The 20,140-nt window shown below is 38.7% G+C and overlaps 1 protein-coding gene across 3 annotated transcripts in view; it reads right to left on the bottom strand.

Moving 5' to 3' along the window:
* The window catches only part of LOC128666014 (neuron navigator 2-like), a 127,292-nt gene that overhangs the window by 98,891 nt on the left and 8,261 nt on the right, over window positions 1-20,140 (bottom strand). For all 3 annotated transcript variants that reach the window (XM_053720364.1, XM_053720365.1, XM_053720366.1), the window contains exons 3-5: window positions 12,290-12,584; window positions 7,888-8,581; window positions 5,791-6,258 (exon numbers count right to left, since the gene is read on the bottom strand). In XM_053720364.1, the coding sequence (XP_053576339.1) occupies window positions 5,791-6,258; window positions 7,888-8,581; window positions 12,290-12,584 (1,457 nt within the window). The remainder of the gene's footprint in view (window positions 1-5,790; window positions 6,259-7,887; window positions 8,582-12,289; window positions 12,585-20,140) is intronic.

Raw genomic sequence — 20,140 nt, 5'->3', positions numbered from 1 at the left:
CTACATCACAACATGTATATGTTCTGCTTTCTTTTTTATTTATGTTTAAAATAGATTTATTGTACAACCCACCACATATACAGCTACAGACTAAACTGGAGATTTGATAGTAAAAAGTAATGAAACATTAGGATCCTATTTTCAAAATAATTAGTTTCACATACACAACTAACGATGAAGACCACGGAAAGGGGTTAAAACACTTTGTGCTTTATTGTGTTACCAAAAAAAATTATTATGTTTTGAAACTATGTCTTTGCTTTTAAAGGGACAGTCAATACTACAAGTGTTATTGTTTAAAAAGTTAGATAATGCCTTTACTGCCCATTCCCCAGCTTTGCATAACCAACATTGTTATATTAATATACTTTATAACACTTAAACCTCTAAATGTCTGCCTGTTTCTAAGCCACTACAGACAGACTCTAATCACATGCTTTTTTATTTGCTTTACACAACAGGAGAATGCTAGTTAATGTGGGCCATATAGATAATATTGTGCTTACGCCCATGGAGTTATTTAAAGGACCAGTCAACACATTTGATTTGCATAATCAACAAATGCAAGATAACAAGTCAATGCCATAGCACTTAGTCTGAACTTCAAATGAGTAGTAGATTTTTTTTTTATAACAAATTTCAAAGTTATGTATATTTCCACTCCCCATGTACCATGTGATAGCAATCAGCCAATCACAAATGCATATACGTATAGTCTGTGAATTCTTGCACATGCTCAGTAGGATCTGTTGACTCAAAAATTGTAAATATAAAAGACTGTGCACATTTTTTTTAATGGAAGTAAATTGGAAAGTTGTTTAAAATTACATGCTGTATCTGAATCATGAAATTTTTAATTTAACCTGAGTGTCCCTTTAAGACAGTCAGCACAACAAAGTACTAATTGGCTTTAATGCAAGTCAATAAATAATAAATAAAACGTCATGTATAACAAGGGGCGGTCAGAAGATGCTTAGATACAAGGTGATCACAGAGGTAAATAGTATATTAATATAACAGTGTTGGTTATGCAAAACTGGGGAATGGGTAATAAAGGGATTATCTATCTTTTAAAACAATAAAAATCCTGGTGTAGACTGTCCCTTTAATTTACCTTAAAGTTTATCCAATATAAGACATTTACACATCTACCATCTGCACAGATTAATGAGTAAAAAGGAAAGTCTGTCTGAAAAGCAGTTGTATCTCTAAATCTAATGTGAACATTTTATCCAATAGAGAGTAAAAGTAAAAGTTTAACCCTATGGCTAGCATGACTGGAAGAAATTGACAAGCAATTCATTAGGACCCTCTCTGGCAGCCAAGGGGTTAAAAAAATCTCAAAGTATGTCCTTAAGTAACCTTTATCTATACAGCCTACACATTTGCTAGATATTAGTGTTCATTTAAAGTGATAGTAAATCCTAGAGTTTCTGAAACGCTAGGATTTAGCAGGGCAACAAATAAAAGGGACTTTCAGTCATGAAGTAAAATACTTCATGCTGGAAGTTCTTTTATTTGTCTGCAGCGTTCGCTGCGCGCCTCAGGCCGCCTTAGTCATAACGCCAGTGATTTTAGCCAATAGCCGTGCGGGCCAGCTGGCATTATGCTGGATAGCTAGCACACTATTGGCTAAAATCACCTCAGTGATAGTGTTCTGCCGTGGGCAGCCTGAGGCGCTCAGCGCGGCGAATGCTGCAGACAAAGGAACTTTCAGCATGAAGTATTTTATATATCATGACTGAAAGTCCCCCTTTATTTGTTGCATTGGTAAATCCTAGTGTTTCACAAACGCTAGGATTTGCTATCACTAGGGACATAGAAGGATGTGTAAGCTTTAAATAGGCATTAAAAATGAAATATTCAATTATATGAAACAAAAATAACTATTTATACAATTTAAATATTTTAAAGAAAAGGTTAATGGATAATGAAATGAACAGGAAATTCATGTTTGCGTAACAAATTCTTGAGTATCCATTACTGTATGATAAAAGCAACACCCACAGTTTAAACGGACATTAAACTAAAGTTCTTTCTTTCATGTTTCCGATAGAGGATCCAATTTTAAAAATATTTCCAATTTACTTCTAGTATCAAATTTGCTTTGTTCCCTCATTATTCTTTGTTGAAGAGACATCTAGATAGGTAGTGTGCACATTTCTGGAGCACTACAAGACAGGATATAGTGCTGCCATCTAGTGCTCTTGCTAATGTATAACATTAGCACTACAAGACAGGAAATAGTGCTGCCATCTAGTGCTCTTGCTAATGTATAACATTAGTACTACATGACAGGAAATAGTGCTGCCATCTAGTGCTCTTGCTAATGTATAACATTAGCACTACATGACAGGAAACAGTGCTGCCATCTAGTGCTCTTGCTAACGTATAACATTAGCACTAAAAGACAGGATATAGTGCTGCCATCTAGTGCTCTTGCTAACGTATAACATTAGTACTACAAGACAGGAAATAGTGCTGCCATCTAGTGCTCTTGCTAACGTATAACATTAGCACTAAAAGACAGGAAATAGTGCTGCCATCTAGTGCTTTTGCTAACGTATAACATTAGCACTAAAAGACAGGAAATAGTGCTGCCATCTAGTGCTCTTGCTAACGTATAACATTAGCACTAAAAGACAGGATATAGTGCTGCCATCTAGTGCTCTTGCTAACGTATAACATTAGTACTACAAGACAGGAAATAGTTCTGCCATCTAGTGCTCTTGCTAATGTATAACATTAGCACTACAAGACAGGAAATAGTGCTGCCATCTAGTGCTCTTGCTAATGTATAACATTAGCACTACAAGACAGGAAATAGTGCTGCCATCTAGTGCTCTTGCTAATGTATAACATTAGCACTACATGACAGGAAATAGTGCTGCCATCTAGTGCTCTTGCTAATGTATAACATTAGTACTACATGACAGGAAATAGTGCTGCCATCTAGTGCTCTTGCTAATGTATAACATTAGCACTACAAGACAGGAAATAGTGCTGCCATCTAGTGCTCTTGCTAATGTATAACATTAGCACTACAAGACAGGAAATAGTGCTGCCATCTAGTGCTCTTGCTAATGTATAACATTAGCACTACAAGACAGGAAATAGTGCTGCCATCTAGTGCTCTTGCTAATGTATAACATTAGCACTAAAAGACAGGAAATAGTGCTGCCATCTAGTGCTCTTGCTAACGTATAACATTAGCACTAAAAGACAGGATATAGTGCTGCCATCTAGTGCTCTTGCTAACGTATAACATTAGTACTACAAGACAGGAAATAGTGCTGCCATCTAGTGCTTTTGCTAACGTATAACATTAGCACTACAAGACAGGAAATAGTACTGCCATCTAGTGCTCTTGCTAATGTATAACATTAGTACTACATGACAGGATATAGTGCTGCCATTTAGTGCTTTTGCTAACGTATAACATTAGCACTACAAGACAGGAAATAGTGCTGCCATCTAGTGCCCTTGCTAATGTATAACATTAGCACTACATGACAGGAAACAGTGCTGCCATCTAGTGCTCTTTACTAATGTATAACATTAGCACTACAAGACAGGAAATAGTGCTGCCATCTAGTGCTTTTGCTAATGTATAACATTAGTACTACATGACAGGAAATAGTGCTGCCATTTAGTGCATTTGCTAACGTATAACATTAGCACTACAAGACAGGAAATAGTGCTGCCATCTAGTGCCCTTGCTAATGTATAACATTAGTACTACAAGACAGGAAATAGTGCTGCCATCTAGTGCTTTTGCTAACGTATAACATTAGTACTACAAGACAGGAAATAGTGCTGCCATCTAGTGCTTTTGCTAACGTATAACATTGTCGCAACTGCTGCCATATAGTTCTGCCAGCACGTGAACACTCCTGAGCTTACCTTTCTGCATTTCAACAAAGCATAACAAGAAAATGTAATAAAGAAGTAAATTGTAAATTTGTTTAAAATTCTATGCTCTATCAGAATCATGAAGGAGAAATTTGGGGCTTTATCTCCCTTTAATTTATAGACGGGGTTATGCCCCCATAAACATGAAAACAGGTTATTATTTCTCAGCGCAGGAGCAACATTAGAAACAAATCATCATGGAACAAAGAAAACAATTTTACTTTAACATCCCTTAAATAATCTGCATCCACTTAAAATATATTTTTTTTATTAGCTTAAAATATTTATATTGCATACTTTACATTTAATATCTAAATATGCAAACATATCTTTCCTAGTCATTCCTATTTATTGTTTATTGTAAGACAGCTCTGTCCCCTGCAGCCAATCAAAGCTGCACTCACCATACTGTGTCTGATCTGCAATGAATCTGATTGGTTGCAGGGAGCTCCAATAATGGCCATGATGAGGAGGCTTAATTTATAGTAAGTTTACATATTTGTTTGGCAAAAAATATTTTTTTTTGTATTGTTTCAAAGCCAGCAATAGATATTTGCAATAAAAATGATATATTGAAATTAACTTATCACTTGTGTCTGTATAGGCATGAAAATGTGATTGCAATAATATAATGAATGACATCAGTATGTTTTTGTTTATGTTGTACAAAGAATGAGCAAACAAAACATCAAATAAACAGAGATAAATGATTCAGTCCCTTTTTTGTTATAAATTTGTAATAAATGAGCAAGACCTGCAAAACATGGACCATTATGAAAAGCTGAAGATATTACTAATGTTTTTCAAAGTATTTTATAAATTGTGACAGTGATAAATATCATACAGTATTAAAGCTCAAGCTTAAAGAAACTTGAAACCCAAAATATTTTATGTCATGATTCAGATAGAGCATGCAATTTTAAACAACTTTCCAATTTACTTATTTTATCTCATTTGTTTCATTCTCTTGGTATCCTTTGTTGAAAATCATACCTAGGTATGCTCAGGAGCTGCTGATTGGTGGCTGCACATGTATGCCTCATGCTATTGGCTCACCCATGTGAATGAATTGATGTTTCTTCAACAAAGGATACAAAGAGAATTAAGCAAATTCAATAATAGAAGTAAATACGTTGTTTAAAATTGTATTCTCTACCTGAATCATGAAAGAAAAAATGTGGGGTTTCATGTCCCTTTAAACATATACACCAAAAAAGTGTCATCATCAGCTTCAAAATAATTTCTCAGGAGCTACGAAATACCCGTGAAACTACTTGAGTTTTATATTAGCCAAATTCGGTAGATTATTTAAAACATTTTGCATTTTAAAGACTAGAAATAAAAACTATGCCGAAAAATATATTTCTCCAATAACTTTAAATGACAGCTAAGAATGTTGGGTAATGGCATACAAATACTTATATAGACGGCCAGAATCCTTAGTTCCTCTTCTGCAACTAGCGAGCATGACTGATATGCACATAAATTCATGTATCAATTTTGTACATATATTTAAATATTGCTTGGCAAAGCATGTTAAAAAGATAATAAATACAAATATTTCCCCCAATGTATGAACCATCTTTAATACCCAAAATGACGACTGTAAGCCATCATCAGTTGAAGCCATAGGCACAAAAGTGGAACTACAGAAGAGTTGGGTTGAATTTTCAGGTTGCATTCCAACTTGAACTCCAAAAGGTGTTGATTAGAAAAAGTTGTAATAATTTAGATGAATAGAGAGCATCACTGGCATAAATCATAGATGTTTGTGCATCCACAAAAGGGTTTACATTACAGAACCTACAACAACCACCATCTAAACAGATAAATAAACCATCATATTTTTATACAGCAAAATAACTGAAAATGACTCACCTTTCTGACATTGCAGTCTTAACACTGTTGGTTCTTATGAAGGGAATCGAGGCATCTTCCCTTGAGGAGGTAGTCATAGCACCAGGAGAATTATTACTCATCCCTCCCCCACTGCTGAGTGAGATATCGATAGATTCACAACTAGTGTGCAGGCTGCTGACTGACTGAAAGCCATAACCGTCCTTACTAACAGCTGAGGAGTTGCTTGGGTTTGTTCCCCACGTTAAACTGTTGGAAGGTGCTGAGTGGGCAGATCCTGGACTGGAAGCCAGAGGAGAATGGTTTAGGTCAAGACTTTTCCCATACAGAGGACTACTGCCTCCACTACTCAACATGCCACTCCCTGAGGGGGAGTCAAGATTAGTCTGTGCGTTCATTGTGGCATGAGGGTTAGAGATCACCATAGAGTTCTTCATATTATCAGCTGTTGTGATTGGAACTTGCTTGTTCTGCTTTCCACCAAAAAGTCTGTAGATAAGGAAACACAATAGTAAAGGCATGATTTCCCCCCCATTTATATATATATATATAATCAAATGAACCCTAATCAAACATTGTAAAAATAATTACGGAAAAAAATAAAATAAAAGGTGCTTACAGGAAATGTATGTTTATTGTCATCTATAAATTCATCTTAATAGGAAACCCCAAAATTTCTCCGAGTTGGCAAGTGTTCCAGGGTAGGTTTATTACTTCTAGCAAATTGGCCTTGATATTTTAAGATGCAACTGAGGCATTTCACAACTCACCCATACAGATAATGTTTCTTGGCATCATCTATAAACTCTAGATCATAATTTTGGTTAGCAAACTGCATGTTTTGTTACTACTGAATGTGTGTTCACTTCGGTCATATTATAAAAGCTTGTAAATCCTGAAGCTAAACGGACTTCAAGATAGGACCTGTATCCCTCCTATACCCTGGAGTTTTATGTGATAAGACCAGATATTCAAAGTCCCCTCGCCACCTCTGTAATGTTGGATTATTTCCGTTGAAAATAACCTAAGTCACACTGTTCTTTTTTTTTTTATTAAAGGGATACGAACCCCACATTTTTTCTTTCATGATTCAGATAGAGCATGCAATTTTAAGCAACTTTCTAATTTACTCCTATTATTAATTTTTCTTTGTTCTCATGTTATCTTGATTTGAAAAAGCAGTAATAAAAAGTTAGGAGCCAGCCCATTTTTAGTTCAGCACCTTGGTAGAGCTTGCTGATTGGTTTGCTACATTTAGCCACAAATCAGCAAGTTCTACCCAGGTACTGAACAAAAAATGGTCCGGCTCTAAAGCTTACAGTACTGCTTTTTCAAATCAAGATAGCAAGAGAACAAAGAAAAATTGATAATAGGAGTAAATTAGAAAGGTGCTTAAAATATCATGCTCTATCTGAATCATGAAAGAAAAAAAAATTGGGTTTAGTATCCCTTTAATTTCTCTTATAATTACGTATTTATTCAAGGTCATGCATTGCTGCAATATAATTATCTTGTCTTTTTGGTAAGACTAAAATGATTTATTAAGAGATAAGTGATCATGAGTTTCTAGTTATTTACCCCGCATCTCTCATGAGGCACATATACACATATGCATTTGTTTCTTTTGTGAGCAAAAGCATAAGCACAGGCTTTAATTTGAAGGTTTGACTTAATATTTAATAATTACTATTTAAAACCACCAAAAACAGTGTCTAAAACTATATTATATAAGCAGGGACAGTGTACTGTACTGTAAAATTGTTTTCCCAACTTCAGGGTATTAAGGGACCATTAAATATAGCTGAATTGCATGCTCAACAAATGCATAATAAAAAGACAATGCAATTGTCAGTTTAATTAGTCTGAATGTCAAATGAGTAGTAGATTTTTTTTCCCTGACAAATTTCAAAAAGTTACTTCCTTTTCCCCTGCTCCTTGCAAATAAAGCTAAAGGAGCGGTTTGTCAATTTTTTTTTTTTTTAAAAAGCCCTGTAATAAATTTTGAAACATTCTCTTTTAAATAGAAAAAGAGTATAGTGTCCCTTTAAACCGAGTCAGTGATGTTATTCTGAAAAAAGTTTTGTTTCAGGCAGGAAACTTAGTATTTTCCCATCTTACCTGCGCAGTGTTGGCGAGGATACATCTGGATATTTGTTCGCTTGTTGGCGGGTACCATTAGAAGCACCTTGTGCTGCTGGGTTCAATTTAACGGAATTACAAGAGGTGACACTCTCATTGTCAGATGAAATTCCTTTCTCCTTGTCAGTTTGGTTGCACAGTCCGGTTATGGAGTTGCCAGCTAGTCCCTTGTTGGGCTCTCTTAGTTTGGGGATCGGCAGCCCGGCTGATTTGCTACTAATGTTAGAGTCAATGCTGCTGGTACTTGACCTATTTCCAGTTCCACTACGTGATTTGCTTGGCCTGGGCAAGCTGCGGTACTGAAGATTAGTCCTGGCACTAAGTTGAAGGTAGCCATCATCATGATTCTGGGGCCCATCAATGCTGGCCTTGCGGTTAGTGGACCTTCCTATCAATGCAGAAGACTTTGGCATTTTCCCCAGGGTTGCTGAACCGCTGGTGATCATGGCACCACTTGCAGTAATTATAGGGACACCAACTACTGTCCCACCCTGCTTCTTGAATCCAAATGTATTTGTGTTTGCAGTGATTGTCCTAGAGGTATTTGTAGGGGGCTTCTTGGATTCGTCCCCACTGCTCCGTCCCGCATCAGATGGAGAACGTTTAACATGCATGGCTTTTGGGGAAATTCTTCCTTTTTCAGAAACCTTTGCATCATCAGTCTTCCCTGTAACTGCAAAAAGAATCATAAGTGAGAGACATTTGTAGTTGTAAATAAATTATTATTCTCACAAGGCACAATCATTTTCACTTTTAAAGGGACATTATACACTAGATTTTTCTTTGTATAAATGTTTTGTAGATGATCCATTTATATAGCCCATACAGTTTTTTTCATTTTTTTTTTAAATTTATAGTTTTGCTTATTTTTAAATAACATTGGCCTGATTTTCAGACTCCTAACCAAGCCCCAAAGTTTTAGGAGAATACCGACGTATACCTACTCCAGCCTGCTCCTGTTTGTGTAAAGGGTCTTTTAATATGCAAAGGAAGGGGGAGGGTCTGGTATTTCCCACTTGCAATGGGTGTTCCAGAAACCTTTTAAACAGAGCTAAGTTTCCAATTTACTTCTCTTATAAAATTAGCTTTGATCTCATGGTATTCTTTGTTGGAGAGATACCTAGGTAGGTCTCTGGAGCACTACATGGCAGGAACTAGTGCTCCCATCTAGTTCTCTTACAAATGGATAATATTTTTGCAAAACTGCTGCCATATTGTGCTTCAGACACATGCATGCTCCTGAGTTTACACCCTGCTTTTCAACAAAATAAATCAAAGAACAAAGACAATTTGATTATAGAAATAAATAAGAAAATTGTTTAAAATTGCATGCTCTATCTGAATCATGAAAGAAATATGTGGGATGTCATGTCCCTTTAAAAATCTACTGCACCTAATTTGATAATGATTCAGATGTATCACAAACTATACTGATACAGGACCAGATTATGAGTGGAGCGCACACCTTTGCTCGCGAGCAATCAGGGGTTTATCGCAGATATTTGCGCTCGTCTGGCTTATTGCTCGATTTACGCTAGAATGATTACCGCAACTTCAGAGCTCTGGTTAACTAAAAAGTTGCACAAAACACTTCAAAAATACATTACAAATTACAGTCAGATATATGTAGAAATATTTATTGATGAATAAGTAGAACATATTCTGTTATGTGAAGAACACTGGAAAGTGAAATATTTACGTTATCATGTTGGGTTAGCACACTTGAGAATAACACAGACGCAATATTCTAACTTCGTCTCTTTTCGCTCGTCGGATCTGCGCAAAAACAATTTACTTTTAACTCATAATACCCGACGAGAGCAAAATGCTTACTTCTAGCGCAGTTAACGCTCGAGCAGGAGCGTTAATGCTCCACTTGTTATCTGGCCCATAATTGTTTAAAAAAATAAAATAAAAAATAAAATTGTTTAAAAAAAGTATTTGGAAAAACAAAACCACCAAACTTTACACAATACCATATTAAAGAGAAAGCAAATACTTTGGCCCCAATTTATCAAAGGTCTTGCGGGCCTGATCCGACAGTGCGGATCAGGTCCGCAAGACCTCGCTAAATGCGGAGAGCAATACGCTCTCCGCATTTAACATTGCACCAGCAGCTCACAAGAGCTGCTGGTGCAACGCCGCCTCCTGCAGGGGGTGTCAATCAACCCGATCGTATTTGATCGGGTTGATTTCCGGCGATTCCTGTCCGCCTGCTCAGAGCAGGCGGACAGGGTTATGGAGCAGCGGTCTTTAGACCGCTGCTTCATAAGTTGTTTTCTAGCGAGTCTGAAGACTCGCCAGAAACACGGCCCTTCAAGCTCTGTACGGAGCTTGATAAATGGGCCTGTTTGCCTCTATTTCCTGTAATTTAACTTTAAAACAGTTTTTTTTTTTTTTTTAGAATAAAGACTTCATAAGCCTAACTATCCCTAACTAGCTTTAGCAGAAATGATAAGGAAACTGCAAAGAAAATGGAAGTTTTGCTACAAAAATGACAGTGGCTAGCTGTGTCTATATTGAGTACTCCTAATATGGCAAATGGTTGGGAAGGCTGGCTACTATAAAACAATTGAAGCAAAGTGTTAATTTATTCAAACATCTTCACACTTACCTTATAAGTCCCACAGGTTTCAGTATCAGTTGTATGCTAACGACACCAAAATCTACCTTTCTGCACCAGACCTATCACCTTCTTTGCTAACACGTGCCATTAAACGGTCTTTTAAACATTTCATCATGGATGTCCTCTCACTACCTCAAGCTAAATTTCTCCAAAACAGAACTCCTTATTTCCCCCCCTTCGTCCAAGACCCCCTACTCCATAACTATCTATAACTATTAATAATAACAACATCATAACCCTAACAATGCCTTGGGGTCACTCTTGACTAAGAACTTTAATTCACTCCCCACATCCAGTCATTGGCCAATTCCTGTGGTTCCCACCTTAAAAACATCTCCAAAATTCCCCACTTCCTCACACAAGACAAAACTAAGGATTTAATCCACCGTCTCATCAATTTCAGCCTTGACTATTGAAACTCCATCCTCTCTGATCTCCCTAGCTGTCATCTATCTGCCAGGCTAATCTTGCTTAAACGTCTCTTCTCATCTGCTTCTCCTCTCAGCTAATCCCTTCACTTGCTTCCTCTATCCTCCAGAATAAAACGGCATCCTGATCCTAACACTCAAGGCCCTCAGAAACACTGCTACCTCTGATATCTCTGCCCTCGTTTACAGATACTCTCCAACCTGTCCCTTTTGTTCTCCCCATGACCACCATCTATCCTCCTATCTTGTTAATTCCTCATATTCCAATCTACAGGACTTCTCCAGATTGGCCCCAATCTTGTGGAACTCTCTGCCTTGCTCCACAAGACTCTTCCCTAATTTTTAAAGTTTCAAGAATTTGTTTAATACTTTACTGTTCAGGGATGCATACAATCTTGTTACCCCAGTTCCTCTCCTTTTGTCAGCCCCTTGCACACCCTAGCTTGTAAAGCTTACAAGCCCAACCGTACTGTAAATCACCACTTTAAAATGTGATTTACAAGAGTTGGCAACTCTTGGCAGGGCCCACTACCCACTCTAATGGTTCATAATCTGCCTCTAAAATGCTATCTTCTGTATATCATACCTAGTTTTACCATTTCTGAATGGCTAAAATCAGCAGAAGCGGAGCCAGCAGACACATAAGAGCAAGAGGAGATGCTTTTCTGTGATAGTAAGTTGCCCTTCCCCTTTAGTTAGTCTGCACCAGAGGATATGCGCTTGCAAAGCCTGTACAAATAGGGTAGCAGGTTTTCCAGTACAGGCACACTGTGACAGTTATCTTGAAACCTCTGCCACCATTTTTGGAAAGGTAAATCCAAACACTTTCCTTTAACTGTGAGCCCTGTCTAGCAGGGAATGCACCCAGAGGGACCAGGCATCATGCAGGTGGAGAACAGGCCCCACCAGGACCCCCTGTAGAAAAAAACAATACTGATTTCAGAGCCAGATGGGCCCTCTAGAGGTGCGGGCCTGGTCTTCAATGCGACCTCTGAGTCCCCAATAGTTAAGCCCCTGATTATAACTCCAGCACAAGTCTTAGATGACCTATATAATATATCCAGAGGCACAAGAGCTGTTTTTCCTCCAGTTCAGAATTAACAAACTATTCAGAGTAATTTCAATAACTTCATAGAAAGCTATCTGCCCAATACGTCATGTGCTCTCACAAACGTATTTAAAGTTTAATTTTAAAATAAATTCACATTCTTCTCATACTTTAAATAGTAACAACTTTCACAGTCTACAGTTATTTACTAACAGTCAGTACCAGGAACTGCTTTAAAAGCCTGTATGGCCTCCAGGAAAGGATGACTTTTGTCCTTACCTGTTCCGGGTGTTTTTATAGCACTTGTAACAGTTGCTGAGGACTTTGTTCTTGGCGTGGTTATCCCAACCTGAGCGGTCATCCCACGTCTCCATGACCCAGTCTGTGAGATGACTGTGTTCTTCCTCCCAGATGTGCTCTTATCAGATTCATCTGACATGTCAGAAGGATTTTTCCTCCATTTATTCCCAGGCTCCATCTTTACACCACTGTCTGATCCGCCATCTGACCTCTTTACTTCATCATCTGGCCACAGACAATTACGATCTCCTTGTAAATGCTTCTCAGCATCAGTCTAAAAGCAGACATTGCAAAATGTAAAGAAAAATAGAAAGTCCAAGACATTTAAAGGGTCAGTAAAAACATAATTTATGCTTACCTGATAAATTCCTTTCTTCTGTAGTGTGATCAGTCCACGGGTCATCATTACTTCTGGGATATTAACTGCTCCCCTACAGGAAGTGCAAGAGGATTCACCCAGCAGAGCTGCTATATAGCTCCTCCCCTCTACGTCACCTCCAGTCATTCGACCAAGGACTAACGAGAAAGGAGAAGCCAAGGGTGTAGTGGTGACTGGAGTATAATTTAAAAAATATTTACCTGCCTTAAAAAAACAGGGCGGGCCGTGGACTGATCACACTACAGAAGAAAGGAATTTATCAGGTAAGCATAAATTATGTTTTCTTCTGTTAAGTGTGATCAGTCCACGGGTCATCATTACTTCTGGGATACCAATACCAAAGCAAAAGTACACGGATGACGGGAGGGATAGGCAGGCTCTTTATACAGAAGGAACCACTGCCTGAAGAACCTTTCTCCCAAAAATAGCCTCCGAAGAAGCAAAAGTGTCAAATTTGTAAAATTTGGAAAAAGTATGAAGCGAAGACCAAGTTGCAGCCTTGCAAATCTGTTCAACAGAGGCCTCATTCTTAAAGGCCCAAGTGGAAGCCACAGCTCTAGTGGAATGAGCTGTAATTCTTTCAGGAGGCTGCTGTCCAGCAGTCTCATAAGCTAAACGAATTATGCTACGAAGCCAAAAAGAGAGAGAGGTAGCAGAAGCTTTTTGACCTCTCCTCTGACCAGAGTAAACGACAAACAGGGAAGACGTTTGTCGAAAATCTTTAGTTGCCTGTAAATAAAATTTAAGGGCACGAACTACATCCAGATTGTGCAAAAGACGTTCCTTCCTCGAAGAAGGATTTGGGCACAAGGATGGAACAACAATCTCCTGATTGATATTCCTGTTAGTGACTACCTTAGGTAAGAACCCAGGTTTAGTACGCAGAACTACCTTATCCGAGTGAAAAATCAAATAAGGAGAATCACAATGTAAGGCTGATAACTCAGAGACTCTTCGAGCCGAGGAAATAGCCATTAAAAATAGAACTTTCCAAGATAACAACTTTATATCAATGGAATGAAGGGGTTCAAACGGAACGCCCTGTAAAACGTTAAGAACAAGGTTTAAACTCCATGGTGGAGCCACAGCTTTAAACACAGGTTTAATCCTGGCCAAAGCCTGACAAAAGGCCTGAACGTCTGGAACTTCTGACAGACGCTTGTGTAACAGAATGGACAGAACTGAGATCTGTCCCTTTAAGGAACTAGCGGATAACCCCTTTTCTAAACCTTCTTGTAGAAAAGACAATATCCTAGGAATCCTAACCTTACTCCAAGAGTAACCTTTGGATTCGCACCAATATAGGTATTTACGCCATATTTTATGGTAAATATTTCTGGTAACAGGCTTCCTAGCCTGTATTAAGGTATCAATAACTGACTCAGAAAAACCACGCTTTGATAAGATCAAGCGTTCAATTTCCAAGCAGTCAGCTTCAGAGAAGTTAGATTTTGATGTTTGAAAGGACCCTGAATCAGAAGGTCCTGTTTCAGAGGTAACGACCAAGGTGGACAGAATGACATGTCCACCAGATCTGCATACCAAGTCCTGCGTGGCCATGCAGGCGCTATTAGAATCACTGATGCTTTCTCCTGTTTGATTCTGGCAATCAATCGAGGAAGCATCGGGAAAGGTGGAAACACATAAGCCATCCTGAAGGTCCATGGTGCTGTCAAGACATATATCAGGACCGCTCCCGGATCCCTGGATCTGGACCCGTAGCGCGGAAGCTTGGCGTTCTGTCGAGACGCCAGGAGATCTATCTCTGGTTTGCCCCAACGTCGAAGTATTTGGGCAAAGACCTCTGGATGAAGTTCCCACTCCCCCGGATGAAAAGTCTGACGACTTAAGAAATCCGCCTCCCAGTTCTCCACTCCCGGGATGTGGATTGCAGACAGGTGGCAAGAGTGAGACTCTGCCCAGCGAATTATCTCTCCTCCTGATTCCATAGTCCCTGAGCCTTCAGAGAATTCCAGACAGCGCCCCAACCTAGTAGGCTGGCGTCTGTTGTTACAATTGACCAGTCTGGCCTGCTGAATGGCATTCCCCTGGACAGATGTGGCCGATAAAGCCACCATAGAAGGGAATTTCTGGTCTCTTGATTCAGATTTAGAGTGGGGGACAAATCTGAGTAATCCCCATTCCACTGACTTAGCATGCACAGTTGCAGTGGTCTGAGATGTAGGCGTGCAAAAGGAACTATGTCCATTGCTGCTACCATTAGTCCGATTACCTCCATGCATTGAGCTACTGACGGGTGTTGAATGGAATGAAGGACACGGCATGCATTTTGAAGTTTTGTTAACCTGTCCTCTGTCAGGTAAATCTTCATTTCTACAGAATCTATCAGAGTCCCCAGGAAGGGAACTCTTGTGAGTGGAAAGAGAGAACTTTTCTCTTCGTTCACTTTCCATCCATGCGACCTTAGAAATGCCAGTACTATCTCTGTATGAGATTTGGCAGTTTGAAAGCTTGAAGCTTGTATCAGTATGTCGTCTAAGTACGGAGCTACTGAAATTCCTCACGGTCTAAGTACCGCCAGAAGAGTGCCCAGAACCTTTGTGAAGATTCTTGGAGCCGTAGCCAGTCCGAATGGAAGAGCTACAAACTGGTAATGCCTGTCTGAAAAGGCAAACCTTAGATACCGGTAATGACTTCTGTGAATCGGTATGTGAAGGTAAGCATCCTTTAAATCCACTGTGGTCATGTACTGACCCTCTTGGATCATGGGCAAAATTGTTCGAATAGTTTCCATCTTGAACGATGGAACTCTTAGGAATTTGTTTAGGATCTTTAAATCCAAGATTGGCCTGAAGGTTCCCTCTTTCTTGGGAACTACAAACAGATTTGAGTAAAACCCTTGTCCTTGTTCCGACCGCGGAACTGGATGGATCACTCCCATTAATAAAAGATCTTGTACGCAGCGTAGAAACGCTTCCTTCTTTGTTAGGTTTGTTGACAACCTTGACAGATGAAATCTCCCTCTTGGGGGAGAGGATTTGAAGTCCAGAAGGTATCCCTGAGATATGATCTCTAACGCCCAGGGATCCTGAACATCTCTTGCCCAAGCCTGGGCGAAGAGGGAAAGTCTGCCCCCCACTAGATCCGGTCCCGGATCGGGGGCCCTCAATTCATGCTGTCTTAGGGGCAGCAGCAGGTTTTCTGGCCTGTTTGCCCCTGTTCCAGGACTGGTTAGGTTTCCAGCCTTGTCTGTAGCGAGCAACAGCTCCTTCCTGTTTTGGTGCAGAGGAAGTTGATGCTGCTCCTGCTTTGAAATTACGAAAGGAACGAAAATTGGACTGTCTAGCCTTGGCTTTGGCCTTGTCCTGAGGCAGGGCATGACCTTTACCTCCTGTAATGTCAGCAATAATCTCTTTCAAGCCGGGCCCGAATAAGGTCTGCCCTTTGAAAGGAATATTAAGCAATTTAGATTTAGACGTAACATCAGCTGACCAGGATTTCAGCCACAGAGCTCTGCGTGCCTGAATGGCGAATCCTGAATTTTTAGCCGCAAGTTTAGTTAAATGTACTACGGCATCTGAAATAAATGAATTAGCTAACTTAAGGAATTTAAGTTTGTGTGTGATGTCATCTAGTGTGGATGATTGAAGTGTCTCTTCCAGAGACTCAAACCAAAATGCTGCTGCAGCCGTGACAGGCGCAATACATGCAAGAGGTTGCAATATAAACCCTTGTTGAACAAACATTTTCTTAAGGTAACCCTCTAATTTTTTATCCATTGGATCTGAAAAAGCACAGCTATCCTCCACTGGGATAGTGGTACGCTTAGCTAAAGTAGAAACTGCTCCCTCCACCTTAGGGACCATTTGCCATAAGTCCCGTGTGGCGGCGTCTATTGGAAACATCTTTCTGAATATAGGAGGGGGTGAGAAAGGCACACCGGGTCTATCCCACTCCTTAGTAACAATGTCAGTAAGTCTCTTAGGTATAGGAAAAACGTCAGTACTCGTCGGTACCGCAAAATATTTATCCAACCTACACATTTTCTCTGGGATTGCAACTGTGTTACAATCATTCAGAGCCGCTAATACCTCCCCTAGTAACACACGGAGGTTCTCAAGCTTAAATTTAAAATTTGAAATGTCTGAGTCCAGTTTATTTGGATCAGAACCGTCACCCACAGAATGAAGCTCTCCGTCTTCACGTTCTGCAAACTGTGACGCAGTATCAGACATGGCCCTTGCATTATCAGCGCACTCTGTTCTCACCCCAGAGTGATCACGTTTACCTCTTAGTTCTGGTAGTTTAGCCAAAACTTCAGTCATAACAGTAGCCATATCTTGTAATGTGATTTGTAATAGCCGCCCAGATGTACTCGGCGCTACAATATCACGCACCTCCTGAGCGGGAGATGCAGGTACTGACACGTGAGGCGAGTTAGTCGGCATAACTCTCCCCTCGTTGTTTGGTGAAATATGTTCAATTTGTACAGATTGACTGTTTTTTAAAGTAGCATCAATACATTTAGTACATAAATTTCTATTGGGCTCCACTTTGGCATTAACACATATAGCACAGAGATATTCCTCTGAATCAGACATGTTTAACACACTAGCAAATAAACAGCAACTTGGAAATACTTTTCAAAGTAATTTACAAATAATATGAAAACGAACTGTGCCTTTAAGAAGCACAGAAAAAAATTATAACAGTTAAAATAATTAAGTTATAGCATCAATCTTTGTCAGAATATACAGTTTTAGCAAAAGATTGTTCCCCTCAGCAATGATAACTAACCCAGGCAGCAGAAAAAAATACACAAATAAACGTTTTTTTTTTTTTTTATCACAGTCAATACAATCAGCACAGCTCTGCTGTAATGATTACTTCCCTCAAAAAAGGCTTTGGAGATCCCTGAACTCTGTAGAGATGAACCGGATCATGCAGGAAGAAAATGAACCTCTGACTGAGTTTTTTTGATGCATAGTAAAAGCGCCAAAAATGGCCCCTCCCCCACACACATAACAGTGAGAGGGATCAGTGAACTGCTCTAATTTAAATCAAAACTATTGCCAAGTGGAAAAATAGTGCCCAAAACATTTTTTCACCCAGTACCTCAGAGAAAAAAACGTTTTTACATGCCAGCAAAAAAACGTTTTACCTCAATAATTAATTGTCATTTAAAACCTATTGCAAGTCCCTGCAAATTAGGTTAAGTCTATGTATACAGTCTAAAAACCAGAGAAGTACCATTCCCCAGAAAACTGAAGTGTAAAATATACATACATGACAGCCTGATATCAGCTACATCTACTGCATTCAAGGCTGAGTTTACATTATAAGGGTATGGCAGGATTTTCTCATCAATTCCATGTCAGAAAATAATAAACTGCTACATACCTCTTTGCAGATTAATCTGCCTGCTGTCCCCTGATCTGAAGTTTACCTCTCCTCAGATGGCCGAGAAACAGCAATATGATCTTAACTACTCCGGCTAAAATCATAGAAAAAACTCAGGTAGATTCTTCTTCAAATTCTACCAGAGAAGGAATAACACACTCCGGTGCTATTATAAAATAACAAACTTTTGATTGAAGATATAAAAACTAAATATATCACCATAGTCCTCTCACACATCCTATCTAGTCGTTGGGTGCAAGAGAATGACTGGAGGTGACGTAGAGGGGAGGAGCTATATAGCAGCTCTGCTGGGTGAATCCTCTTGCACTTCCTGTAGGGGAGCAGTTAATATCCCAGAAGTAATGATGACCCGTGGACTGATCACACTTAACAGAAGAAATCAAAATTAAGCTTTCCCAATTCAGATAGAGCATGCCATTTTAATCAACTTTCTTATTTAGTAGTGTCATCTCTAGGTATCTATAGTTGAAAAAGTATATGTGCATATCCTACACCAGTGGGAGCTAGCTGGTGATTGGTGCCTGCACACATTTGTCTCATGTGATTGGCTGACTAGATGTGTTCAGCTAGCTCTTGGTAGTGCATTGCTGCTCTTTCAGAAAATGCTATCAAGGGAATGAAGCAGATTTGATAATATGAGTAAATTGCAAAGTTTAAAAATTGAATGTTCTATTTAAATCCTAAAAAACAAAAAAATTGGGTTTCATGTCCCTTTAAATAAAAAAAAAATTAAAAAAAAAAGGAATGGATGAATCATTCTACTTGGATACAAAGTAAAATGAAGGCTGGGACATTTTCTTCCCCTTTAATTACAGTTCTTGTATATGGGATTCATTATCAGTTAACCACCTTCAAGCAAACCTCTTCGGCAATCTGCACTCTACGATGAGTTTTAACTAAAATATATTCTTAGTTACATGCACCCCATGTCATAAACATTAGCTTTGCTCCAACTTCACTTGTTTCCACAAATCATGTTTCTGTAATTTTCTACCCTGAGGACTATCAAGCATATAATTTAAGATGCCACAGTATTGATGAGCACATGCAAAGGCACCGAGCCACATAAGACAAAATAGTCCTGGAAGGAAAACAGATATAATTGTACCCACTGGGAAGCACGCTGTTCCCTTTCTCAATAATGATTTGTTTTTACACAAATGTGATGAAAAAAAGCAGCATTTAGAAATGATATTGTCAGTTTACTGCAAATTTAAACTTAAAGAAATAGAATACATAGGGCATGAATTTTCAAAACAACTTTATAATTTACTTATATTATCAATGTTGCTTCCTTCTCTTCCTATCCTTTGTTAAAGAGTAATTCTAGGTGAGCTCAGGAGCGTGCACAAGTCTTAATCCATCTGGCAGCAGTGTTTGCAACAATTTTTATAGCAATTTTATACATAGTTACAAACACTGCTCCCATAAAATATTAAAGACATGTCCACGCTCCTAAGCTCCGATCAGCCTACCTAGGTTTACTCTTCATCAACAAAGGATACCAAGAGAACAAAGCTAATTTGCTAATATGAGTAAATTGTAAAGTTAATTGAAATAGCATATTATTCAATTACATATGGAAATTATCACCTAACAGCACCAGTGTATTTACAATTGCATACTTCATCTAAAATAATGTTCCTTAGTTTTCAGACAAGGCTGCACTATATTGCTATATAATGCCCTGTAATGTTTAAATGGCAGCAAAGTGTTAAAGTCAAATTAATATTTAAGGGGAAATGTGTTCCAAATAAACTAGCATGACTTTGGTCAGAGGCAGAGCACTACTTAGTTGATAAACATAAGTCTGTAGTTTGTTTTGTAAACTCTTTAAAGCGAATTGTCTAGAGACAAATGCAGAACAATTAAAGGGACTGAGACACTGAGATTGTAATATAAAATGATTATGTGTAGTAAATGAGATTGTAATAAAAATAAGTTTATGTGTTGTAAAAACACTATTTATTTTGACCCCTTTTTCTGTAATTTAACTCTGAAAATTGTGGGTTTTACAATTCCCCTTAGGGACAGTATACACACATTTTCATATAACTGTATGTAATAGA

Source organism: Bombina bombina, chromosome 7 (assembly GCF_027579735.1).
Source record: "Bombina bombina isolate aBomBom1 chromosome 7, aBomBom1.pri, whole genome shotgun sequence".
Classification (NCBI taxonomy): Eukaryota; Metazoa; Chordata; class Amphibia; order Anura; family Bombinatoridae; genus Bombina; species Bombina bombina.
Note: the sequence above shows the minus strand (reverse complement) of the source record. Positions and strands in the feature narration are given on the sequence as shown.